The 27,625-nt window shown below is 36.5% G+C and overlaps 1 protein-coding gene and 3 long non-coding RNA genes across 11 annotated transcripts; 3 read left to right on the forward strand and 1 right to left on the reverse strand.

Annotated features, from left to right (window-relative positions):
• Window positions 1-2,174, forward strand: LOC130471554 (uncharacterized). Its single transcript, XR_008932094.1, has 2 exons — window positions 1-313; window positions 1,835-2,174. It is a non-coding gene; the product is annotated as an uncharacterized lncRNA (long non-coding RNA).
• On the reverse strand, window positions 934-26,866 carry LOC110783916 (trihelix transcription factor ASR3). 8 transcript variants are annotated; one of them, XR_008932088.1, is made up of 6 exons: window positions 26,469-26,861; window positions 22,099-22,660; window positions 20,624-21,034; window positions 19,886-20,064; window positions 19,698-19,771; window positions 19,519-19,584 (listed from the first exon to the last, which is right to left on the reverse strand). XR_008932088.1 is itself a non-coding variant. In XM_021988301.2 (5 exons), the coding sequence occupies exons 2-4, from the start codon at window positions 22,577-22,579 to the stop codon at window positions 19,746-19,748; spliced, it is 918 nt and encodes a 305-aa protein (XP_021843993.2). In that variant the 5' UTR covers window positions 22,580-22,660; window positions 26,469-26,861; the 3' UTR covers window positions 19,307-19,584; window positions 19,698-19,745. The 8 variants fall into 8 exon arrangements, 5 of the variants coding, with proteins under 5 accessions (XP_056697706.1, XP_056697719.1, XP_056697712.1 ...); XR_008932087.1 differs by having other exon boundaries at window positions 19,304-19,771; XM_021988301.2 differs by lacking the exon at window positions 19,886-20,064 and having other exon boundaries at window positions 19,307-19,584.
• Window positions 8,075-10,017, forward strand: LOC130471547 (uncharacterized). Its single transcript, XR_008932089.1, has 3 exons — window positions 8,075-8,256; window positions 8,772-8,836; window positions 9,792-10,017. It is a non-coding gene; the product is annotated as an uncharacterized lncRNA (long non-coding RNA).
• On the forward strand, window positions 15,832-17,683 carry LOC130471550 (uncharacterized). Its single transcript, XR_008932093.1, has 3 exons — window positions 15,832-16,014; window positions 16,530-16,594; window positions 17,549-17,683. It is a non-coding gene; the product is annotated as an uncharacterized lncRNA (long non-coding RNA).
• Window positions 26,867-27,625: the final 759 nt, after the last annotated feature.

The following is a 27,625-nucleotide window of genomic DNA, read 5'->3' on the forward strand; positions in this document are numbered from 1 at the left end:
AATTAAAAATTGAGAAGCATCTTTCTCCTCTGTTCCACTGCCTAAAATTGATTCATGCCAAACCAAAACCAGATCGATTCAAGCCAAACCAAAAAACAAAGTAAATTAGGCCTGAAATTTTTGGTTTGCTATATTTCTTTCACACCTTCCAAAATTTAGATCAAGATGATAGAAAACTGTTTTGGTAATCCAATACAAAACTCCAAATCAATCTTTCACACTTTCCATATTTTGAAGTTGATGTAGTGTATTGGGTAGAAATCGGAAGTGCTTCACCATGTCCTGCGTTCTTCCTCCTACCAATGTCTTCCAGGTTAGTATAATACAATTTTGGTTGAATTCTGGATTTTGAGAATATTTTGAACGAATGTTTTCGAAAATAGTTTGATCGAAAAAAGGTCATGAAAATATTCTGGATCTTTGAAAATATATTGATCGAAAGTCTTATTAATTGTCTTATTTCATTTGGATCAACTACCATTTATCTCTGCAATATCAGTATTTATATGGAGTCTAGTCACAAATAGGAAACTCGATCTTCCAACAACACCTTTAAATGCGTAAGAAAGAAAACGTATAAGAATGCAAAACCCCGGCATAAAATGACATAAGGATTTAATTCAACTCAAATAATATATATACCATGAAAAGTCTTAATTTTTGCATACTGGATGGCAATAAAAACTTGACAATTTGGATGATTAGATAAGTATAATGTCAATTGATCAGCATATTGATTCCACAAAGTGCAACTCAAGAAATTTTTCCTGATATTGACAACACAACAATGTTAGTACAAAAATAATAATTGCATTTTGCTTAAAGAAGATTAAAAATACACTTACTGCAAATCCTCTAGTTGAATATTGAGCATTTTTTGAGGGTTACCATCTCTAATAAATGGATCAGTTGATAATATTCCAGAAAGATATCCAATACAATTTGTTTTTACAAAAAACCGATAATAACAGTAAATAATATAAAAAAGTGAATATAATACCCAAAAACTAAGTAGATTTTTATACCAATTAACACACTGCTGTCTAGATCTTTTAGTGCTTCATAAGACTTAAAATCAAAATCATGTATATGAATGGTCGATCCAACCACTTCTACGGCTTGAGTAAACATTCTAAAGTTAATTTTGTATGGATGCATCGTGGGTTTGTAGTCTCTAGCATTCTTTCCAACACCAAAATTTGAAATATTGTATGCTTCTCCTTCGGTGAAAACATCCTTAAATTTTGAGATAAAAGACTTGTTTTTATAGAAGCTTGAATCTTGCCTCCCTAGTATACAATTAAAATAAAATAAGTAGTTAGCAACATACTAAAACTCGAATATTAATATCGAATATAGCACAATATGAATGATGGAATTACCTCTGCATTTAGTAAAACCATTTCAATAGTATGTGTTTCACTCGTATTATTGAAGGAAGGAACTGTCCATAGTCGGATAACCCTTGCTTGTATCGTTATATTTTCTATAGAAGGATTAATAGTGTGTATTGGAGTAAAAATTTTGGCCATTTTTTTTTCTCAGAGTTCACGTATATTTTAATAGATAGATGCTTGATATTATTATTGGTTGAGAAGGGAGTATATATAATGTTGCTTATGGCCGGTTGAATTCTAGGTTACCCTAATTTGTTGTAATTATTCTGGATTTTTAGGATTACTGGATAAGCAGGGAGTATTTTATAATTTTTTCATCCCCTTAAATTTCGTATTTTATAATTTTTTTTAACTCCTACGTATTTTATTTTTTAATGTTTTATACGTAATTTCTGAGATATTTTTGTAATCTTGTTCTATGCTTTCCTATTTTGCAGGGACTTAGGAAGGTGGAATATCTGTTTTGTAGAATAATTTGTGGATTTGAATAGAAACTTGTACAAAACTTAGCCATTATTTTCTTTTATTTGAAATTTTTTATTCTTTTGTTACCTACTGCAGTGATACATTATTTTTAGATTATTTTTATAATCAGTTGTACATTATGTAAACCGTAGGTTATTTTTATTCTTTTCTTTTCTATTTTTAAGGGAATTTAATCAGCTGTTAAACCGTTTTTTCCCCTAAATTTTAGATACTCCATTTATTTAGGAAACTTAATTTTGTAACTCATTATTCTATCCGGAAATTTAGTCTCAAATCTGATGTTTTCTTTTCCACGGGATTTTGTAAAGATTGATGTAATCTTGTGAATTTATTCTACTTTATTTTTTAACAAAGGATTTATCCTACTTTTCTGGTCAACCCAGTTCACACGTTTTTTTTTAAACTTTTTCTAGTATTATCATTTATTTGAAAATTTTGTTAAAAATGGCCAAAATTTTACTTTTCTGTTTATTCCAGTTCATACATATATTGTTTTTTAACTTTTTCTATTATTATCATTTAATTTAAAATTTTGTTAAAAATGGCAAAAAATTTACTTTTCTGTTTATTCCATTTCACACGTTTTTTTTTTACTTTTTCTATTATTATCATTTATTTGAAAATTTTGTTAAAAATGGCGGTAAATTTACTTTTCTGTTTATTCCATTTCACACTTCTTTTTTTTTACTTTTTCTATTATTATCATTTATTTGAAAATTTTGGAAAAATAATAATTTATTTTAAATAGTTAAAAAGTAATTTAAAAAAGAAAAATACTAAGGATTCACCAGGAGATGACACGTGTCAGTCCTGGTGTCTCTTTTAGTATATAGTAATAGATAGATTATTGATTGATTGTGGGCCCAATATAACAGTTCCTTTAAATTTTCCGTTATTAGGTGGTAAAACACAATTTTTAATTTTTTTTAGGTGGTAAAATACGACATTTATTTTTAGGTGGTAAAAAATAATTTTTGGATTATTTTAGGTGCTAAAAAACCATTTGTCCTTTTTTTAATATTACACAGTACAATTTTTGCAATAAAATTTTGACTATTTGCACCCACTAATATATTATTCTAATTCCGCTAATGTTTGATGCGAGTGTTGAAACAACTACCCATCTTTTGTACCTTTCACACACAAAAAAAAACCATCTCTTGTAGGTGGGTTCTAATTCCGCTAATGTGGGTTTAACTAAGGGGTTGTTTGGTTGACAATCTGACATCTAAAAATGGGGGAAATGAAAATTCATGAGAATTTATAGATTGGATAGTTCTTTGGTTGACATAAAAAAGTAAAAATGAAGGAAGTTGAAATTAATGGTAAGTTTGAATTCCTACAAAACATGGGAAGTAAATCACCTAGCCTCCCCTTGGTCAATCAAAGTTCATTGGAATTTCTAATTCCCATGTTGTCAACCAAACAACTTAGAGAAATTCCCATGAATTTAACAAGGGAACTAATTTTCCTTGAATTACAACTTCCTATGGGAATTAAATTCTCATGTCAACCAAACAAGCTTTAAAAGGAGATATGCAACGGGCTAATATCAACCTTATGGTATAAATAAAAGAAAGATTTTTATCCTCGCACAAAATTAAACACATGGTTTTTTGAAGACACGATTTGCGACTAATGCAACTGTAGTTTACATGGTAAAACTTGTTTCGTGTGGGGTCACATTTTCATAGCCAAAATAATTTATCCAAGAAATTCCCAGTTAATTAATCACCTTGTTACCAAAAGCTTTTCTAGTCATTGAGTGAACAATTTTTTGTTGTACATTGTCATGCATTGAGTTAACCTCTTATCAATATTTTGGGCTAACTATTAAGTTGTTTTGATTATATTATCTCATAAACGCAAAGTTCACCTCCATTTTGAGATTTTCATTTCATTAACTTCAAAATACAAAAAGCCATTTCAGTTATTGTGGCCTCCCATAATGGGTCACCAGTTGATAAGTGAAAATATGCTCCTGGAATTGTAGGGGTTTGGGTTTGGCGGACTCCCCTAAAATTCCTTATCTGGTTTCTTTAGTCTGCTCTTTTGATGTAGATATAGTGCTTGTTATGGAAACTATGCTACCTATAGATAGTGTGCGTCATAAGTTGTCATCCCTCCTTTTCCCAGGTTTTTGTAGGGTGGATGTTGTGGGCCTCAGTGGTGGTCTTACTCTTTTATGGTCGTCTGATGTTCAGTTAGATCCGTTGTCTGTTTCTAGTCACCTTTTGTTTTGTAAATATCTGAATGTAAGTAATGAAATAAGCTACATCCTGATTGTGTAAGGTGCGCCTCATGTCTCTGACCGCTTTGCTATTTGGACTGAAATATCTGGTATTTTTACCAGATATCCGAATACCCTTCTTATTGGGGATTTTAATCAAGTAGAGTTTCTAGATGATAAACTGGGTGGGTCAACTCATATCCAAGGGAGGCATGAATTCATTAACTGGCGTCTGGGGCTTGGGTTGCTTGACATTCCGTTTTCAGTTTCTCAGTATACTTGGACAAATGGCCATCATGATAATTCAGTTATTTTTGAGCGTCTTGACAAAGCTTATGCTTCCGATATTTGGTTAAATCATTACCCTGACATTGTCCTAAAACACCAACCAATTATTTTATCTGATCATGCAGCCATTATTCTTTGCTCAGACTCTGGGAGCCGCTGCAAGCGGCCTTACCGCATTGAGAATTGGTGTTTACAAGCAAAGCCTGTGGTTGATTTCATTAACTCTCATTGGGGGAATCATTTTCTTGGATCTCCGATGTTTGTCCTGTCTTCTAAGCTTTCTGTGATTCGTCGTCTTCTGTTATCCTGGTGTGTTCATAATCGTCGCCTTTGGGGTATTAATCGGAGAGACCTCTCTTCTAAGGTTGCTTCTTTTGCCTCTGCTATTTCTCCAGGGCCTTCGGCGTCTCTTTTTATTACCTCAAGGGATGAGTGTGTTGCTCGTGCCCAGGCAACTTTTATGTATTGGCGTCAGCGCTCTAAAGTTAAATGGGATGCCTTCGGCGATTGTCATTCCAAGTTACTTTTTGCATCGATTCAGGCTAGGAAGCGTAGGAACAAGATTTCTAGTTTGCAGAACTCCGAGGGCCTCCATGTGGTCTCGCCTCATGGCCTTCGTTCTCTAATTTCTGCTTACTATATGGATATGTTTCATGCTCATTCGTTGATGCCTGACCATGCTTCTTTTGATTGGGATGCCTTGAATCTTCCGACCCTTTCTTCAGCTGACATGGACTCTTTGATGGTTCCTTTTTCGAGCTCTGATATTCGTATGGCTATGTTCAATATTTGTGATTCTAAATCTGCAGGTCCTGATGGGTTTTCTGCAGCCTTTTTTAAACATCATTGGAATATTGTTGGTAATGATGTTGTCTCCGCTGTGCTTCACTTCTTTGCCCATGGTTTTATGCTTAAGGATTGGAATCGGACTTTCCTTATCCTTCTGCCAAAGGTTGAGCATCCTGAATTGGTTTCCCAATTCCTTCCTATTGGTCTCTGCAATTTCATTTATAAATGCATTGCTAAGTGCATTACTCACCGCTTGCGTCGGATTCTGCCGTTCTTGATTAGTGATACTCAAAGTGCTTTTGTGCCAGGGCGTCTCATGTCGGATGAATGCCTTATAGCTCATGAGCTTATGTGCTTCATCAATGGTGCCAAAGCTCGGAAAAGGTTTTTTGCTGCTATAAAGCTTGATATGAATAAAGCTTATGATAGAGTCATATGGGATTTCCTTTTTGCTGCTCTCCAGGCTTTTGGGTTCCCTCCCTACTGGGTGAATATTATTCGTCAATGTGTTTCTACGGTGTCTTATCAAGTTTTGGTAAATGGGGAGCCAACCCCATCCTTCCAGCCACGGTGTGGTCTTCGCCAAGGGGATCCTTTATCCCCATATCTCTTTGTCATCTGCATGGAAATTCTATCGGCAATGCTCCGACAGGCTGAGGAACGTCATCTTATTAAGGGTATTTCTATTTCCCGTGGTGCTCCGACCATTTCTCATTTATTTTTCGCGGATGGTTCTCTTTTGTTTCTTCAAATATCGCCGGATGCTTGCGATCAAGTTTTACGTCTGCTTTCTCAGTTCAGCGGTATCTCAGGCCAGATCATTAACTACCAAAAGTCGTTTGTTAAGTTCAGCCCCAACACTCCTCAGGATTATCGTGATTATCTTGCGTCTTCGTTGCGTCTTGGCCAGCGGCCTTCGTTGGGGACGTATCTAGGGGTGCCTGTTGATTTAGGTCGCTCAAAGTGTGCTTTCTTTTATGGCCTTGTTGATGTTATTGCTCGTCGTTTGGCTAATTTCTCTTCATGCCGCCTCTCGTCTGCTGCTAAATTGGTGGTCATAAACTTTGTTTTGGTAGCCTCCATTACTCATGTTCTTGCTGTGTTTAAGATTCCTCAAACCATTTGTGATAGGATTGATAATCTCTATCTTCGGTTTTGGTGGCGTTCCTCTAGGTTGTCTCGTGGTATGTCTTTGGTTCCGGCTTCTATTCTTCATCTCCCTAGGGGTTTGGGAGGATTGGGTATTCGTCGAATAGGGACTTTTAATCAGGCCCTCTTAACCAAAGCAGCATGGCGGATTGTTCATCATCCCCAACTTTTGCTTGCTCGTTTGTTCAAGGCCATGTATCCCTTGTTGTCTATTAAAAATGCTACGCCTAGGGTCAATCGTCCTTCTTGGGGTTTTAGGAGTATCTCTCAGGGTTTTCAAGCCCTTAATGATGGGATCGCCCGGAAGCCTGGTGCTGGTTCTTGTATTCGCATTCTCGATGATGTATGGGTTTCGGATAAGCGGATATCTTTCAATCCGTTATTGGTTGGGTTGGATTTCCCAACTCATGTTTCCTCTCTTTTGAATCCGCGTTCTTACGCGTGGGATACTGGGGTGGTCCGCCATTTATTTGCGGACGAAACTGCTAATGGAATCTTGGCTCTAGAGCGTCCAACGTCGAAGGAAGATGACTTGGCCTACTGGAGGTTTTCGCTGGATGGCGTTTTCTCGGTTAAGTCTGCCTATGTTATGCTTCTTCTGAAAGGTCACAATGTTGCCTCTTCGTTGTCAGTTCCTTCGGATGCTTGGTGGAAACACTTTTGGGGCCTTTCCATTCTTCCAAAGTTTAAGATCTTCCTCTGGAAATTGTTGCAGAATGGTCTTCCGTTGGGCTCTAATCTCAAGTTGCGGGGTATGGGGGTAGACCCTGCTTGTTCTCTGTGTCATTTGGATTTGGAAACTCCTTCTCATTTATTTAGGGATTGTTCTTTGATCTCTTCTGTCTGGGGGAGTTCTTGCTTTGCATCGTTTTTTCCTTCGATGGCTACAGGGTCCTTTGTTAGTTGGTGTGCTTGCTTTGTCAGGAATTTGTCCTCTTCCTCCGCTTCCACTCGTCTGTTAGACCACTTCGTCTCACTTTTGTGGTCTATTTGGATTGTTCGGAATGATGTGCGGTTCCGTAATTCTTCTTGGGATCCTGTGTAATCCCCCGTAATATTATACATTTTATTAATATATTTTAACGTATAGTTAATTATATTTAAATAGAATTTACGAAATTTAGAAATGAATATGTAACTTACGAATATTTATTTTTATACATTCTAAATGTTTCAACGATTTATGAAATCAAAACTAATTTTAAAATTTGATGTTGAAAAGAACTCGGATTTCGAAAAACGATTGAATTTAGAAAACAATCCTAAAAGATTTTGGATTGAAATCCTAAAACTAAATCCCAAACTCTAGCCCAAATGGGTGAAGCCCAAAATAATAAAACCCAAGGAATCTCCTCTCTTCCTCTTCTATTTCACGTGAAATCAATTAGCAAAGCCAAAACCCTTCCCTTTTCAATTTCACGTGAAAATCAAAAAAAAAAGCAAAACCCTCCTCTCTCCTTCCCTCCTTCACGTGTAACCTTGCTGGCCGCCGACCCAACCACCGGACCACCGTCGACCCAGCCACCGGACCACCGTCATCCTCGCTGGTAACCCCCTCTCCTTCCTCTTCTTTTCTATTTCGTTCTTTTCTTGCTGCTTCGTTCTCCTTCTCATGGTTACTTGGCTTTCCTCCTCCTCACTCACGTTCTGTTATTGCGCAGCCACCACTCCATCGGTGTCGCTGCAACCCCTACTGCCGTCGTCCTCACAGCAGTCGCACACCTGTTGTCACGCTGCTGCACCGACCATCAGCTCCCTCTCTCCTTTCTCCTTTCGCACGCAACAAGCACAGCCACCACCCACCGGCGCCACAGCTGCGGTGTCTAGCCTTTGTGGCCCTTCCAGATCCTGTTGCCGCACCTCCCTGCCTGCTGCCGCCGCCCCTTTCCCGTCGGCAAACTCATTCTCTCTCTCTTGGTTAATTCTTAAACCCTTAAAACTAATTAATGTTTTAATTACGTTTTATTAATATAATTCATGTTTTACTTGAATTAAATTATAATTTTTACAAATTAATGATGAATTTTAGATTTTAAGTTTTGCGTAATTAATAATTTAATTTTCAGATTATGCAATTTGATTGAAATAATGATTTTAATTATTAAAGTATGAATGTTTAAGGTTTTAATGGTTTTAAATTATGGTAGGATGATTGTGGATTATTAAAATTATTGTTGGGATGTTCTAAGCATGTTACTTTGGTCTTGACGAAGTTTAAACGAATTTATATTGCTGGAAATTTAAAGTATAATGTTTGCGAAGAGTTTTCAACGAATTTCAATCACTAATTCAATAATTATGATGCTAGGAAATCAAATGTGCACGTTTCAATGTTACGGAATGTTCTAAATATGTTTAGGATGTATTTAGAATGCTTTGTTATTGTTGTGAGTGATTGGAAGTTGATTGGGAATATTTGTTGGTTGTTTTAGGCGGAGAATTCTCTTTAGGCGACTTCTGAAAGTGTTAAAGTGGCCTATTAGTTTGTTTACACAAGGTACGTACATACCTGTGTGCTTGGAATGTGTGCTAATTGTTGAAACCATGTTGAATTATTGATGAACTTGGTTATGTTAATGTTGTGGATGAACTTAGTCAGGTTGAAATTGCATGTTTGATACTGTTGGATGAACATATTAAACCTTTATTGCATTTTGAGGATTATAACATGTTAGTATGGAAGATTGATGCAAACATGTTTTATTGGGAACACTAGATTATTTAGTATATAATTCAGATCAGTTAATTGTTGTTCCCTTTTTAGCTTTTCACTACTTTATGAGGGCGGAGGACCTCATTTAGTAAGTTGAAACCTTATACCCATATTCAGGGGTTGATCAGTATTAAAGAAAAGATTGGAGTTAATTGGAATGAGTCTTGTTTGAGGCCTTTGTGATCACTTACTCAATTCCAAGATAAAAACAGTTATAAATAAATGTGAGTTGCATGCCTTATGTGATTGTTGAGTCATAACAGGGTGTCAATTTGTAAATCATGTAAAGTGAAACTGAGTAGCAATAGCTTTAGACTGTGCACGTCTAAAGTGACGGACAAACAGGAGTTGGGGTTCATGGTGGTAGCCCATGGCCTTTCATTCGGACCGGATTGATCACCGCGTCCTATTTTCAGTCAAACGTTCCTCGATATCGCAGGTCACTGAGGTTACGGAGTCGCGCCCGTACCTCGCCTAGCTAGAAAACTCGGTCCATTGCCTATTTCAATTAAATTAATATTATTGTTATAAAAGTCTAGTCCAGTCTAGCTTAGTCTAGTTAAGTATGGTCGTCAGGTTATCATGCTTTGTCTGCCCTTAATTATGTTTAATAGTATCATGTTAGGATTATTATTGCTTTAGTATGTAGTACTCAGCTTTGCTGATTACGTGCCTTGTTTGTGTGTGTTGATCATGGCTATGCCTATTGATCCTGTGATGACCCATCTTTGGTGAGCAGTCTCTAAGGATCAATAAGCGTTGCCCATCTACAGGTTTGAAGATGATGCATCATTGGGATCGGGATTAGAGAGCTTATAGTTCTATTTGTTTAATTAAGTGATTTAATTTGTTAACTTATATTTGAAAGTCGTCGTACTATTCGTATTTCTTTATTTCCGTTAATTGGTTTTGGACTTAATATGTAATCAATTATTTATGAACCTAAAAGTTAGTTTTATGTTTTCCGCTGCAAAATTCTGAATAAGTCGTACGTTTCCACACGGGCGATAATGCCTTGATAATTCTCTATAGTTATATTTATAAAAGGGTTGTTTTAGAAAAAGGGAATTGTCGGGGTGTTACAAAGTGGTATCTAGAAGCTAAGGTTTTACTTTAATAAAATTTTAGGCGCCTAACTATCTAGTTATTTAAAATAAACTTCTTAAAAATCGAGCTTCTACGTATTATAGTGTTCAAAAATTGGTACTTTTTTTTCGGGGGCCGATTTCCTTTTATCTTGTTTGAAAGTATATAATATTTCTTATTTAAGTTCAGAATTAACTTATTTATTCGAAACTTTTCGTTTATGTGAATTAAGTACGTTTTTCGTTATTTTCGAAATTAAATTAAATATATTCGGGAAAAAAAAAAAAAAAAAAAAAAAAAATCTTATCCCTTAAGTATATTTATTCGTTTACTATTTATTCGTTTAATAAAAAAATAAAAAAAATTCTTATTAATTATTCGTTTGAAAATAAAAATAATAATAAAATTTCTTTATTTTATTTATTCGTTTATTATTAATTCGTTTAATAAACTTTTTCTTACTAATCGTTCTTGTTTTATTCTGTAAATTCTTCAATGTTTGACCTATTATGATTTATTATGAGAGATGGGTAATATAGGAAAGGGCATATAGGATAGAATTATATGTGCATTAGTAGTTAATTGCTAGCATAAGAAGTTAATTGCTATGTGCATATGTTAAATGTTTAAGTGTTGCATGTAAATGTGCATAAAAATTGTTTGATTACACCAAACTTATTGTTTTATTGAATTCTGATTATGCTTTGGTTGGGAAATCGTTAGTAAGATCTTAAGTTGTTTGTTTCATGAATACAACGCTTCTTTCCAAGTACACCAACATAGGATCCTTTGAGAAGATCGACGAATACTGAGGATCTAGATTTCACTTCACAAATTTCCAAAGAAAGAACAGATAGACAAGATGCCTTAAACATTTGAAGTTGTAATAGTTAGTTTGTTCTTAAATGTTTTGGAGAATAAGTAGCAAAGCTACAACAGTTTAAAGTTAAAGCAATAAGAGTTTGAGTTATTCTTTATTCTTTTCAAGGATGTATTAAACCTTTATAGAATTAGCAATAAAAGTTAAGGCATTCGTTTCCAATGTGAGAATTCCATAATTCGCCAACAATAGTTTATGTTTATGTCATAGAACTTTTAATTTTATTTTGAGGACATGTGTGTTGTGGATATTTAGGATTGTTATTAACATTCTTTTGAGGAATAGAGTTAGATCATTGATTATCCAAAGGATCAAGAGTTTATTTTGGGCACGCAAAGAGAATGTTTTCTTCTTTTATGCTTCCTTGTTATTCGTGATGATTGGACTGTGTTTCTTATTTCTCAGTTGAATGCCCTGTATGTGAATATCATTCATAAATGATCGAGGGGATTACCTTCGTAAATAATTGTTGCACATTCGTAAATGTTTGTTTATTTTACGTGAATTTTGGATGTTGGTGTGATATTACCTTGCTAGAGGATAATATAAGTAAAGTTTCGAACCTGAATTAGAGTATATTAATTTCAGGCCGCGTTCTGGGATGACCAACAATAATGACCTAGCTGTTGTTTTTCGCCTCTTGGCGGAAAAACTAGCCCAGGAAAGAACTGAGCTCCCCGATTCTGCAGGGGACATGTTTGAAAGGCTTGCGAAATTTAAGCCACCATATTTCGAGGGGCAAGCAGACCCGACCTTCATAGAAAACTGGATTAGGGAGTTTGAAAAACTATTTTGGGTAGTAAACTGTCCTGAAAATATGAAAATAGGTCAAGCTGTCCTTTACCTAAAAGATGAGGCCGATCTATGGTGGAAAGAGAATGGAACTAGGCTAAGTGTTGTTGAAGGATTTAATTGGGACTCATTTGTTGTTGCGTTGAGGGAAAAGTTTTATCCTCCTTTCATAACAAAACGAAAAGCGCAGGAATTCATAAACCTTGGGATGGGGAGTATGACCATGGCTGAATATTATAGCAAATTTATAGCGCTGTCGGAGTTTGCACCTGAGGTTGTAGCCACAGAAGAGATAAAGGCTCAGAGGTTTGAGCAAGGGTCGACCGATGAGATCCAGTTGGGATTAGGTGGAGAAACCTTTACATCTTTAGATAATGTGTATGAGGGAACCGCTAATATTTATGGTTTGCAGTCCTTAAGGGACGAGAAAAACGTTGTTGGGAAGAAAAGAAAAGTGTTTAATGTCCGGGAAAACCAAGGGAATTTCAAGAGGAATATGAATGAGAATAGGAATGGAAATGGAAATGGAAATTATCGAGGAGGAAATAGTCAGGGGCACAACAATAGGAGGCAATCCGTGAGAATGTATCACTGCAAGAGGTGCAACAATAATCACCCTGGTAAGAATTGCAAAGGAGAATTAGTGACCTGCAACTATTGTCAGAAAAGGGGGCATAGGGAGTATGAGTGCTTCACTAAGCACAGAAAGGAACAAAATAGTAATGGAGGTGGGAACCAAGTGAGATTTAACCAGTCTGGAGGTCAAAATTCAAAGCCTGGAGGGGCACAAAACAATCAAGAGAACTATAATAAACCTGCAAATGATAACAACAACCAGAATAAGGCTCCAGGAAAACCGTTCATGATGGCTAGAAATGAAGCTGAACATTCTGCAGACGTAGTTCATGGTACTTTTCTATTAACTCCGTGCTAGTTAAAACATTATTTGATTCGGGAGCAACTTATTCTTTCGTTTTGTCATATGTTATTAAGAGTCTGAAGTTAGTAGATTTTGAATGATTGATTTACCTGTTATTATGTCTACTAGTGTAACCATAAGGTGTATAAGATTATTTAAGAACTTGCCTTTGAAGACAGAGGATTGCGTTCTCCCTTCGGATTTGACAAAAGTTTAACTTTAGGGACCTAGACGTAGTTCTAGGGATGGATTGGCTAAGTTTGTACAAGGCTAAGAGGGACTGTGAAATTCAGAAAGTAAGTATAAGGAACCCTATTGGAAAGTTGACCTCATATAAACGTTTTGGGAAGACCAAGAACCTTGGGGTTATTCCTGCAATGCAAGTGAGGAAATTGATGATAAGGAGCGTGAACTATTTTTCTTCTGTAAGGGTGCTAGATGTGAGTAAAGAAGTTAGAGTGAAGATCGAGGATGTTCCCATGGTGAATGAATTCTTTGATGTGTTCCGAGTGAAATTGCGAGTACGTCACCAGCTAGAGCCCTTGAGTTCACAATAGAGTTGAATCCCGGACCGACACCTATACCCAGAGCACTTGATAGAATGACACCTCCTGGAATGAGTGAATTGAAGACATAGTTTCAAGAATTGTTCGATGAGGGGTATATTAGGCCTAATGCATCACCACGAAGAGCCCTGGTGTTGTTTATTAAGAAGAAAGATGAGAGTGTGAGATTGGGTATCGATTTTAGGGAGCTAAGCAATGCAACCATCAAGACCAAGCATCCTTTGCTTAGGATAGATGACATATTGGATCAATTGAATTGGACGAGCGTGTTCTCGAAGACTGATTTGCGTTTAAAGTACCACCAATTGAGAATAGCTGATAAGGGCCTAAGACCTCATTAGGATTCGTCATTGTCATTATGGGTTTAGAGTAACGTCTTTTGGGTTAACCAATGCACCTGCATTAATTATGGATTTGATGAATGAGATTTTCTACGAATTCCGAATTTAGTTCGTTATGATGTTATTGATGATATCCCTATTTATGCATAGAATGAGAAAGAGCATGACAAACACTTGAGGATTACTTGGAGACGCCTAGAAAGAATCTAGTTTTATTAAATGAAGTATACAAATCTTGAAGTCATATATGTATAGTGACACCGACGGAAAAGTGAAGGACTAAATTAATTGAGAACTATGTTACGTAAGGGATTAAATTTAAGAGAAGATTTGAGTGGTCCAGGATCGTTAGAATCATTGTTGTCTGGAAAAGATGAAAAGAAATACATGAATTGGTGCAAGAGCTAAGAGTTAAGCCCAAAAGTTATACACCCATGAAAAGTGTAATGAGGTTCGGTAACAACGAAAAGTTGAACAGAAGGAGTTTATATAGATCATGCTAAGATTCAAGCTGTGAGTGAGTGACCTACTCCAAAGAACGTGTCTGATACTTGAAGTTTTCTAAGCCTAGATGACCATTATAGGAGGTTGTGAAAGACTTTTCGAAGAGAAAAAAACCATTGACCAACTTGTTGAAAGAGGAATCGAAATTCGAGTGGAGTGAGAAATGTGAGAAAGCTTTCTAGATTTTAAAAGAGCGTTTGACCTCCGCACCTGTTGTCGCGTCAATTGAAACTTTATGAAACCAATTACCCTACCCATGACCTAAAGCTAGCCGCTAGTGCGTTCGCCTTGAATGATTTGGAGACATTATCTTTATGGGGCAACATTTGAGATCCTTACCGACCATAAAAGTCTAAAATTTTGGCAAAAAGGTCTAGTGAATCTTGGGAACGAGATTGAAATGAGTATTTCTTTCCACCCTGCAACCGATAGACAAGACTGAGATTACTACAAAATATATGTTGAGATCCTGTGTTATTGACTTTAAGGGTAATTGGGAAGACCAACTAGAGTGACTGAATTTCTTACAACAATAGTTACTATGCGAGCATTAAGATGACACCTTTTTGAGGAAATGTATGGAAAGAAGCGTATAAGTCCCACTTGCTGGAATGATTTTGGTGAAAATATAGTATTGGGGCCAGAATTTGTTGAAGAGAATTATCCAGAGTTGTTCCCGGAGATGAGTTACGAGGGCGTAACTCGTTTTCTTTAAGAGGGGTAGAATGAGATAGAAATTCGCGCTTTTTACCTATTTTTATGGCAAGTGTATGCACTTTATGCTCATTTTTAGCAACTTATACATGTTGGTGCAAAGTAAATAGATTCTCCGCATAAGAAAAAGATGTTCATAAGTAACACAAGCAACTTTAAGTTGGCAAAAGAGTGCACATGAGTGCACAAGTACTTCTCCAGTAAGAACAAGTTGAAAAGTTTGGAAAAATGTTTCAATTTTCGTGTCAAGTTTCGGGACGAAACTTCTTTTAAGAGGGGTAGATTGTAATCCCCCGTAATATTATACATTTTATTAATATATTTTAACGTATAGTTAATTATATTTAAATAGAATTTACGAAATTTAGAAATGAATATGTAACTTACGAATATTTATTTTTATACATTCTAAATGTTTCAACGATTTATGAAATCAAAACTAATTTTAAAATTTGATGTTGAAAAGAACTCGGATTTCGAAAAACGATTGAATTTAGAAAACAATCCTAAAAGATTTTGGATTGAAATCCTAAAACTAAATCCCAAACTCTAGCCCAAATGGGTGAAGCCCAAAATAATAAAACCCAAGGAATCTCCTCTCTTCCTCTTCTATTTCACGTGAAATCAATTAGCAAAGCCAAAACCCTTCCCTTTTCAATTTCACGTGAAAATCAAAAAAAAAGCAAAACCCTCCTCTCTCCTTCCCTCCTTCACGTGTAACCTTGCTGGCCGCCGACCCAGCCACCGGACCACCGTCGACCCAGCCACCGGACCACCGTCATCCTCGCTGGTAACCCCCTCTCCTTCCTCTTCTTTTCTATTTCGTTCTTTTCTTGCTGCTTCGTTCTCCTTCTCATGGTTACTTGGCTTTCCTCCTCCTCACTCACGTTCTGTTATTGCGCAGCCACCACTCCATCGGTGTCGCTGCAACCCCTACCGCCGTCGTCCTCACAGCAGTCGCACACCTGTTGTCACGCTGCTGCACCGACCATCAGCTCCCTCTCTCCTTTCTCCTTTCGCACGCAACAAGCACAGCCACCACCCACCGGCGCCACAGCTGCGGTGTCTAGCCTTTGTGGCCCTTCCAGATCCTGTTGCCGCACCTCCCTGCCTGCTGCCGCCGCCCCTTTCCCGTCGGCAAACTCATTCTCTCTCTCTTGGTTAATTCTTAAACCCTTAAAACTAATTAATGTTTTAATTACGTTTTATTAATATAATTCATGTTTTACTTGAATTAAATTATAGTTTTTACAAATTAATGATGAATTTTAGATTTTAAGTTTTGCGTAATTAATAATTTAATTTTCAGATTATGCAATTTGATTGAAATAATGATTTTAATTATTAAAGTATGAATGTTTAAGGTTTTAATGGTTTTAAATTATGGTAGGATGATTGTGGATTATTAAAATTATTGTTGGGATGTTCTAAGCATGTTACTTTGGTCTTGACGAAGTTTAAACGAATTTATATTGCTGGAAATTTAAAGTATAATGTTTGCGAAGAGTTTTCAACGAATTTCAATCACTAATTCAATAATTATGATGCTAGGAAATCAAATGTGCACGTTTCAATGTTACGGAATGTTCTAAATATGTTTAGGATGTATTTAGAATGCTTTGTTATTGTTGTGAGTGATTGGAAGTTGATTGGGAATATTTGTTGGTTGTTTTAGGCGGAGAATTCTCTTTAGGCGACTTCTGAAAGTGTTAAAGTGGCCTATTAGTTTGTTTACACAAGGTACGTACATACCTGTGTGCTTGGAATGTGTGCTAATTGTTGAAACCATGTTGAATTATTGATGAACTTGGTTATGTTAATGTTGTGGATGAACTTAGTCAGGTTGAAATTGCATGTTTGATACTGTTGGATGAACATATTAAACCTTTATTGCATTTTGAGGATTATAACATGTTAGTATGGAAGATTGATGCAAACATGTTTTATTGGGAACACTAGATTATTTAGTATATAATTCAGATCAGTTAATTGTTGTTCCCTTTTTAGCTTTTCACTACTTTATGAGGGCGGAGGACCTCATTTAGTAAGTTGAAACCTTATACCCATATTCAGGGGTTGATCAGTATTAAAGAAAAGATTGGAGTTAATTGGAATGAGTCTTGTTTGAGGCCTTTGTGATCACTTACTCAATTCCAAGATAAAACAGTTATAAATAAATGTGAGTTGCATGCCTTATGTGATTGTTGAGTCATAACAGGGTGTCAATTTGTAAATCATGTAAAGTGAAACTGAGTAGCAATAGCTTTAGACTGTGCACGTCTAAAGTGACGGACAAACAGGAGTTGGGGTTCATGGTGGTAGCCCATGGCCTTTCATTCGGACCGGATTGATCACCGCGTCCTATTTTCAGTCAAACGTTCCTCGATATCGCAGGTCACTGAGGTTACGGAGTCGCGCCCGTACCTCGCCTAGCTAGAAAACTCGGTCCATTGCCTATTTCAATTAAATTAATATTATTGTTATAAAAGTCTAGTCCAGTCTAGCTTAGTCTAGTTAAGTATGGTCGTCAGGTTATCATGCTTTGTCTGCCCTTAATTATGTTTAATAGTATCATGTTAGGATTATTATTGCTTTAGTATGTAGTACTCAGCTTTGCTGATTACGTGCCTTGTTTGTGTGTGTTGATCATGGCTATGCCTATTGATCCTGTGATGACCCATCTTTGGTGAGCAGTCTCTAAGGATCAATAAGCGTTGCCCATCTACAGGTTTGAAGATGATGCATCATTGGGATCGGGATTAGAGAGCTTATAGTTCTATTTGTTTAATTAAGTGATTTAATTTGTTAACTTATATTTGAAAGTCGTCGTACTATTCGTATTTCTTTGTTTCCGTTAATTGGTTTTGGACTTAATATGTAATCAATTATTTATGAACCTAAAAGTTAGTTTTATGTTTTCCGCTGCAAAATTCTGAATAAGTCGTACGTTTCCACACGGGCGATAATGCCTTGATAATTCTCTATAGTTATATTTATAAAAGGGTTGTTTTAGAAAAAGGGAATTGTCGGGGTGTTACATCCTGGTGCCATTTCGTTTATTTCCCAGGGTTGTCTTAGCCGTTGTTCGGCTGTTCGTCTTCTTCAGGGTACGTTCTTGTCTGCCTCAATCCTTGTTGTCGACGCATGTCAACTCCTCTCCTGTTGCTACTTGTGAAGGTTCCTTGACTGTTTTGCCTCCTCCTTCTGTTATTGATGTCTGCCTTATCTTTGATGGTGCTTGCCTTCATTCGTCCAATCAAGCTGGGATTGGGTGGATTCTTCGGGATCCTGTGTCTCTTGCTACTATGGGTGGTGGAGCTCAGGCTTGTGTTCTTGGGTTAGCTATTCAGGCTGAGTTGACTGCCTGTTTGTTTGCTGTTCAAATGGCCACTCGCCGGGGTTTTTCTAGGATTCTGTTGTACTCAGATTCTGCGATTTTGGTTCGTCTTCTTTCGTCATCTTGCTTACCTCCGGTTCCGGTCATGTGGTTGGTCAGGACTCAGGATGCTTCGTCATCACCTTTCTGGTTTAGCTTGGTTCTCTCTCTTGAAGGTTCATCGCTCTATGATTCAACCAGCGCATGATTTGGCTGGTTCCGCTCGTAAACGCTATCTCCTTCATCATCGGTTTTAAGGGGTACGTGGTTTTAGTTTCTTTTGCTTTTTCTTTCTTATTTGTTTGTGCTTTTGTTAATAAAAAAAAAATAAAAAAAAAACAAATGGAAGCGGTTTAAGAAGAAAAGCAACTTAAGTTCTCTTCTCCTACTTAGATAGTTATATCACTTCGAAGTTCAAACAATAATGGTCAAGTTTTCCTATGAACTAAAAAGGGTAACGAATGTTGGAAAATGGGAATTTTTCTGCAGTGATACGTTTTGTGGTTTTCACGTTTTGTGGCACCGAAAAGAATGGCCATAGTTCAAAATGTGAAAGCTACAAACCAACTGACATACGAATCAAATATATCCGAAAAATTGATCTGATGGATCTGAAGTTGACTCGTTATCCGATTTGACCCATTAATCTAAGACCGTACCGAACCGCTAGCAACTCGAGAAGATCTGCAACACGATTTGCTTCCGATACCTTTTAACCGAACCGAACCCGTATCGATCCGATAGCAATCTGAAAACTGGTTTTTCCCAATAACAACCGTAATCGACCCGAACCAATAAAATCCGATATCTGATTTAACCCGACCCGTGTCAAACCGAATCCGAATTCAACCGATTTTTTGTCCATCAGAACCGATTATATCTGAAATCCGAAATAATAATCCGACTAAAATTGACTTGATAACCTAAAGCCACCCGAGATAAAACACACCCGATTTAACCTGAACACGAAACAATGTACTCGTTACTAAATTGACTCAAGTTAACCGATTTAAACTATTCATAATGTAATTATGTAAGTTCATTTCGATATATTATTCTATGTTTCTTTTATTACAAAGTAATTTGGAGGCAAAGTAATAGGAGTCTAAAAAATCTTCAATACACATGAAGTCTTAAAAATAATAAAGATATTCGTTTGATCGTTAACTCAACAGTCGCTCGTCCCATACACTAGTACAAAAAAAACCTATCCATACACTACTACTACTACAAAAAAAAAAAAAAAAAAAAAAAAAAAAAAAAAAAAAAACCCCTTAGTGTTCTCTTAACCACGTACAGGGGACTCTACAGGGGCGACAAACTAGGTACCCTCTTTACGTGTCGTCGGTGTTGCCTACTTATATAGAACACAAAGATAAAAGTTTAATTCGATCTAAACTCAAACCACAAACTCAATCCGTAATCGACCCAAACTCGAGGTACATCCTATCATAACTTAACACAAACCTGAGACTCGCCGATCCAAACTTGGCAAACTTGGCTTGTACCAGAGACTTATCTGATCCGAACATGACCCTTACCTGCGCAAAACACTGAATCCGACATACATCCAAACCAAACTCGACACAGAAAAAAACCGTTTGAAAGACGAACTAGTTCAAATCGAATACGAGATTGACCAAAACAAAAATTACCAGAACCGAAACAAACTCGAACCCGACACAATAAGACCCGACTTCACTCGGACCAGCCATTATGCGATTTCGATAACCGACCTGAAACCAATTCAATGACCCAATTTGACATCCATGTGTATCGGTGACACGGGACGCGCACACCAAGGCACCCATGGCCTATGGGCTTCCTGAGAAATCTGTCAATCAAAATTCATTTCTTTTCTTCATTTCTCATTGAACCAAACATTATAAAATAAAATACACTTGTAATTCCTTTCCGTTTCGTTCCCTTCTCTTCTCTTCCTTTTCTTTACTACGGAGTAATATTGTACTCCACCAAATAAAGCAGAAGTAGCCACATCGTTGTTTATGCATCACATTCCCATGTAGCTGAATGTATGATGAATTTCAACGCCAAATTATATTTGCCTTTCTTTCCATCGTTGTTAGAATTTTCTATGAACAAAAAACCCTTCTCCTCAAAATGCCCCCCTTTTCCCAATGTTCTCAAAGCCCTTCCTTATGTTGTCATCTTTCCTCCTTAACATATCTCCAATACATGCAAAATAACAATCATCACCTATATGGCTATATGAATTGGGAAGCCTTCCATTCCATTGACCATACGAAAATTCATGTAACATTGGATGCCAAAAAACAGAAAATCACCAACAAAATTGTTTTACCATCATGAAGAATAAAATTCACATGGTCTCTAAACCTAAAAGATTAGTCGATCAGAGATGCCTTGCTAACCTTTATCCACTACACCACAGAGGTGTTCCAGATTTTTGGCAAGATCTTCGAAGCATGCAACGAGCTTGTCAGCTTTACGTCTGACTTTCTCAATCTTCAGTGACTCCTCGTTTCTTACATCGGCCAAATCATCATCATCATCAACATTTTCAGTAACATTTCCTGCAAGTATGGCATGAATCAGTTCTGTGTTCTCCATAAGTTTTGCAGCCAGGATTTGCCCCATGTCTTCAACAACTAGAGGCTCTGGATTCACATGCTCCGCCTCTAACTTAGGCTGTTTCCTTACTTCAGATAAACGGTTTTGAGGCTCTGGATTCACATGCTCCACCTCTAACTTAGGCTGTTTCCTTTCTTCAGATAAACGGTTTTGAGGAATTGATCGACGCCTTCGCCTTTTGGGTTCTGGGCCTAAAACAAAACAAGAGTAAGCTGAGAAAGCGCACAGGTTGAATCAACATATAAAGGAGCCTGAGAGACCTAACAGGTGGCATAACTCTTACACGGGAGAACAATTTTGATTGGAAGGCAGTTGACTTATTTGGTAATTGGTATGGCCATGGAAAACTAATGGCAGAGTTCAAAATCAATGAGAATCTTGTGGATTCAAACAAATACTCAAATTCATGTAATCAGGGGTAAGGGAAATGCGCTCTAACTGCTAGTACCCTTGCTTGGGTCAACACAAACTTTTACTGCTTATAATCTCCGAATACTCCGTAACTCGTAACTAACTACCTCAGTAATTTTCAGTAAAAGGCTACATGTCACCCGCGCAATTTGGTATGAACTATGCAAGGTGCTGAAGAAAACACAAGAAAGAGCCAGGTAGGGCGGCAAGAAGTATACTCAAGTCGCACAATATTTCATAGAGAGTGGTTTTCAGTCCACTGTCAGTCTCACCCATTCTTCTCCCCAGAAAACCCCCTACTTTTTCTTGGGCATACCAAAAAAAGCCCACTCCCCCTTACAAACTACCTAAAAGCCTCTCAGAGTGGATGAACAGAGATACGTGTATCACTCCTCACGAGGGAGCGAAGGCAGAACCACAGAACACTAAGTCAACCGAGCAAGTTTTGTATCACTTAATTTCAGTTCCAAACTATAAATAAATAAAAATCATGTAACACCTCCAGATCTGCAACATATCTTCACAAAATTCATCTAGTTTTGAAGTAGTTCTAGTAGGGTTATTTTCAGTTTCAGGTCAATTTTAATTTCTAGTCATAGAATCGTGTTCAAAACCCAATAGATAGGATAGTTCAGGTCATTTTTCGACCTGGATTAGCCAGCTGCTGGGGGATCGTAGGTGGAGAACAAAATGGCAGCCTCCGTATCAAAAAAAAAGGTACTAATACACAAATTTAAATCAAAAAGAAAAACGACTTAAAAAAAAGAAATGGCAGAACCGCCACATCACAGAAAAAATCTCATCATTTAAGCTCAAATCATGACTTGTATAGAAATGCACATACCGGATTCCTCAACATTAAGCACATCAACCTCTCCAGCTTCGGGATCACATTCTGGGTCTGTATCTGCCCTATCTGGTGCTTTCATGAAATCTTCCATTGCTTTATACAGGTCTTTGTCAAACTCCGACGGAAGCCCAGCTTCCTTTCTCCTTTCAGATCCAAGAGACCAGTAAGACTCACTCCCAGAATTTAATTTACATTCTTTGACAAGATTGTAGTCGGCAAGCAAGGACTGCCACTTTCTGCGGCACTGATTCGCATTCCTTGCTACTCCAAGCGCATTACAAGTTTCTGCTATTATGGTCCATTTCTGATGAGTAGACAGGGAATTTTGCCAGTCCCCTTCAACAACAGCGATTTCATTCACAAGGATGAGCATATCCTGTATAGTCCACACTGCTGCTTCTTGTAAATGTGATCTGGTGCGTCGAGAACCAGAAGTTGATTCTGGTGGTTGTTGACCAACATCTGCTTCCCACATTGTGTCTATTATCTAGTTCCGGAAACTTAAGCAGCGTCTTCCTTCTTGTTTTTTGTTGATTTAATTAAGGCACCTGACACACTATGCACCCAAAAGAGAATATTAATTAGTTAGCCACATTTGTAATATTTTCTTAAATATAATATGATACAAGTCACTCATGAAAGTCGTGATAACTGTGATGAGAAGTCAGACTTCAATGATTACGGATGGACCAGAGGTGGTACATATATGAGCTCACTATAATGCTGGTGGGAACAAGATTATATCGGACTATCGGAGGTAACTTGCAAACAAAGTTTAGGAAGGCCAAGATTTGACTCATGGTCTACAAATCAGAAAATGGAAGCCTTGACCACTTAAACAAGAAAAGTATTACAAAAGGGAATTATAAAATTAGTAAGGCTGCACACCTGCCCATTGCATTTGAGTTCTTACCACTTCGTAGATTGAATAGGACAACTCAAAGTACGAGAATTAGTTAGCAATTTAAAATCACCAAACTCCCTGCCATCTGCCTTTCTGTCCTTATTGCAACAGACCCTTTCAGAATTTTCTATCCTACATCCAGCAATGTCGGACAAGCATATCCACCTTAAACCTACATGCTACCATCTTTGATCCCCTCTCTCTCTCTCTCTTTCCCCCTCTCTCTCTCTAATCATTATCAGTTGACCATAATACCCTATCCAAAAAGGATAAAGCCAAGCCAAACTAATGGATTGTGCTACTTTACACAAGCATAAAGTTTCCATGTTTTTCACCCACAATGAAGTGTCAAGAGTTCATACCCATGTCATAGCATTTAAGATCCAACATAGGTATTTGAGGTGAAATGAAATTTGCAGGTAATATCAGAAAGGAGTCAAGGACTCATAGACTTTGTTTGCATCTTTTAGAAATATAATTAAACATGTTGAACACCAATTTATGTGTTACAGTGTTACATTGGATTTAGTATTCCTTCCTAACATCTGGTGAATTTATTATCTCAATCATCATTTTCAAGATTAATGACAGGTGCATCTCTCTAATCAGATAAAATTACGATGTCCCATTCTACAACACAACTCAGCTCCTTAAGTTGAGCGCGAATTCAAATCAGTATCATTAGAGTGAAGGTTTGACCAAACCAAGCAAATGTAACTGATGAGCAAGCTCCATTCGTTCACCTCTACTAACATGTAACAAAATGTCCGATCAAACTTACTGACACATAGATGTTCCATCTCTCTGGTAGGATTCCAATTAACAGATAAAAACATAGTATATTAGCATCTCCCGATTTTTAAGGAGGAAGAGAAAACAATAAGACTAAAAATTCTTCCACGCAGCAACAGAGACAGGATGCAAATATGTGAGGGACAGAAGATAACACGTAAAGTAGCCATGCTCACGGAGAATATGGGAATGACGCGAAATAAAAAGATAAAGAGTCTAAAGGAAAGGCCAGCATATACAGCAGAGGCACTAGTTGCACGCTACACTCTGTTCTTAAGTTCATCAGTACTATGGAGCAATGCATGCTACTTTTGTAAGTCCGGAATTCAATCCTTCAATCGTGATCCTTGATTCAAATTCTAGTGAAATTCGATATGCTTTCCATTTGAGAAATCACTATTTCATTCTCCATTCAGATAAGTTCGAAAATAAATCTATAAAAGAACATAAACCAAACTTCCACAACACTAAACCCTTCTCAAAAGAACTCCTACATCTATATGCTGAATTGCTGATTGTCTGAAACAACCAGTGAGAAGAAGTTGCTAGACTTCATTACTCACCTTCTAGTACGAATGTACTCATTTGGCATGTATAGCTATCAAAGTAGAATCTAGGGGATGGAAATGATGAGTTCTCTGGATTTTATTTTAGGGAATCTAATTTTGAGTGTCTTTTGGTGCCATGTCACCTCCAACAATCTGATAAGCGAGTATAAGTATATGATAGAAAAGCACAAAGAACTTAACCATAGATCACCATTACTACAAGACAATGAATAGCCCTTGCTTTCTAAACGTTCCTCAGCTAACCTCGCATATATTCCTTCCTATTCCTAGAATCCTTTAGTTCCTAACCATCTGGTCAACAGTCTGTCATCACTTGATTGTTTTGCAATCGAATTTAAGTTCCCAAATTGGTCCATAACTAAACCTCATAACTTTCAAGACCAGTTAATGTCATCCTCAAATATCCCACGGAAGAAGAAAAAAAACCGTTTGGAATCAATATCACAACAAACAAAATCTAGAGACAAAAAGCATATATAGTCTATACACCCCCAAACTCCCTACATTCATTCTCCTTCACAAAGAATTTCACAGCATAGTCAAGTTTTTACTTTTCAGAGGTCCAATTTCAAACAAAGCAAACTCCTAACAATGCCTAACGTGCTAGGCTGCTTTGCCCACCACCTAGTAAAACAAAAACAAAGAGCTTTACCTTATTTAACTAATTTAGTTATGAGCTCCACTTTCCCATTCCCAAGTGAACCCCATATCTACTATGCTGCAACACATGCATGTTCTTTCTTCCTTGATTTCCTTATGAACATTGTCCTTACTAATCTATCTTTACTCAGTAAAAAAAAAATGAATTCTGCAATTCAAAATAGAAAGAAGATAGAGTACCTAAAATAGTTTGCACTAGTAATCAAAGTATCCACTGATACTAAAAAGAGTTAGAAATTCGAAAATTCTTTTGTATGTAAGCAGGGATTCCAAATGTCAGAGCATGGATGTCAAACAACATATTGTATATAGAATAAATGAATTTGCTAAGTAGAGTATGTACTTCGTACTATCTAAAAAATTGTCAGAGACCCTTAAATTATCCTCTTTAAGCGAACAGGATAACTAAAATTCTCCAATCAGAGGCTAGAGATCGTAATTATTCTTAATCAAATTAGACCAACAATTGATACTCGTAGAAGATAAGCAACAAAATCTTAGCATACTTAAGAAAAGGGACCCCCTATTCTTTTACAGTTTACTCCTTCGCAAAAATGTTCATAAAACAAACAAAGAACAAGCCCCGCTTCTTCGGATGAACTAAGGTAACTGAAAACCTTTCAATGTGTGCATAATAAAAAGTCTGAATATAAACACTGGCCAACAATTCTACCACTCTGCAAATAGCGAGTAGCTCAACATCCTTCGCACACTTTATCTATAAATTCCTGATTTCTGTAAATGGACTGTTGCCTTCAAGAAACTCCACAAATTTCCTTCTAGATTTGTCAACATTCAGTTTAATCAAATTAACCGATCCCATGAAACAAAACTCAAAAATAAAATATCTACCATCTGAAGTTAGAACTTCACAGATGAATAAATATATCTACTGCCTCTTCGGAAACCTCATCAAAAGCATTATTCATTTTGTTCACATACTAGCATCCCAAATACTATCACCATTCATCACCCTTACCTCTTTCTGTAAGACTAGAACACTTGTTTCTTTAGCAAAGTAAGACAGTAAGCCAATATCCCGCCTTTCGTTATTTCATTTTACCTTCTAAGTGTTCTAACTACTCCCGCCTTCCGGAATTAATAATCGGGTTGATAGTGTAATTTGATCTTGTGACAACTAAATCTCGACAAGCTGAATATTGCTAAATACGAAGTATTCAAGAAGCTATAAAAAAATTAACTAAACACTCTACGCCATGATTCAGAAGAAGGAACAACTTATCCATCAAACAAATCAATTTCAACATATCTTGTAGTTTTCAGAAAATAAAATCACAGATCCAGAAAAAACAACTTCGTCAATCAAATTTTAGCGCATAACTGTTAAACTCGACATATAATTAATCCATTAAACCCAAAAAGGTTAGCATTTAAACTGAGAAATTTGTGAGGGGAAGATAATTTAGATTCGTTTATACCTGAAAATCAAAGGTCGGTTACATTAATGCAGAAATTCTAGTTTGATTACTTAGAGCTTCAACTTCGCCGCCGGTCATCGGAGAGTACAGGTGTTTTGCCGGAAGCCATGACACGGAGGGTACACGGCGGCTGTTTGGAAAATTGAGGGGTTTTAGGATCAATTTGAAGCTCTAGTGGAGCTGAATAGAGCAAAGTTGGTGGCGGATAGCGTCGAAGATCGCCGGAACTGTAAATCGATTGATCTATTTGAATGTGAAAACCAACCAATTCAGATGAACTAGAAATTGTTCTCACTCTAATATACATTCCTCTTTTCCCAACATTCTACAGAGGATTTCTAAACCTAAGTAAGTACCAATTCAGAAAATTAGGACCAATACTGATATTTTAATATCAATAACATAAAATTGCTTAGAAATTTCAAAATATAAGTCATTTTATGTTATTGATAAAGTGCAGTTTTTTATCGAAGAGTATTCGGAGCGCCACGTAGGATTTCTACATCATCGTACATATAACTAATTTTATTTTCACATTTATTATACCAACAATAGATAAATAAAGATCCAGTAAAAGATAAATTTTGTTAGGGAGTCCAAATAGATAAATCTAATATATATATATATATATATAAAGGAGGTATATTTGCTGAAATATTAGAGCGCCACCTAGGATTACTAATGGTTTCGGCCAATAAAAAATAAGATTTTCAATTTATTTTTGAATTAAAAAAAATCAAGTGCCACTTAGATAATTAATTAGGCGCCATGTAGATATTTTAGATAATTAATTAATAATATGTATATATATATAAAGGAGGCATATTTGCTGAAATATTAGAGCGCCACCTAGGATTACTAATGGTTTCGGCCAATAAAAAATAAGATTTTTAATTTATTTTTGAATTAAAAAAAATCAAGTGCCACTTAGATAATTAATTAGGCGCCATGTAGATATTTTAGATAATTAATTAATAATACGTACAACTCCATCCAAAATCAAATACTCTACTAATGAAAAAATAAATCTAAAACAAAATTTAATCTAAAATCAAACGCTAATCTAAAATAAAATTTTGTCCAAAGTCAAACACTAATACAAATAATATTAGAGCGCCACGTACGAATCTGATGGTTTCGACCAATGAAAAGTAAGA

The sequence above is a fragment of the Spinacia oleracea genome, chromosome 1 (assembly GCF_020520425.1).
Source record: "Spinacia oleracea cultivar Varoflay chromosome 1, BTI_SOV_V1, whole genome shotgun sequence".
Taxonomy (NCBI): domain Eukaryota; kingdom Viridiplantae; phylum Streptophyta; class Magnoliopsida; order Caryophyllales; family Amaranthaceae; genus Spinacia; species Spinacia oleracea.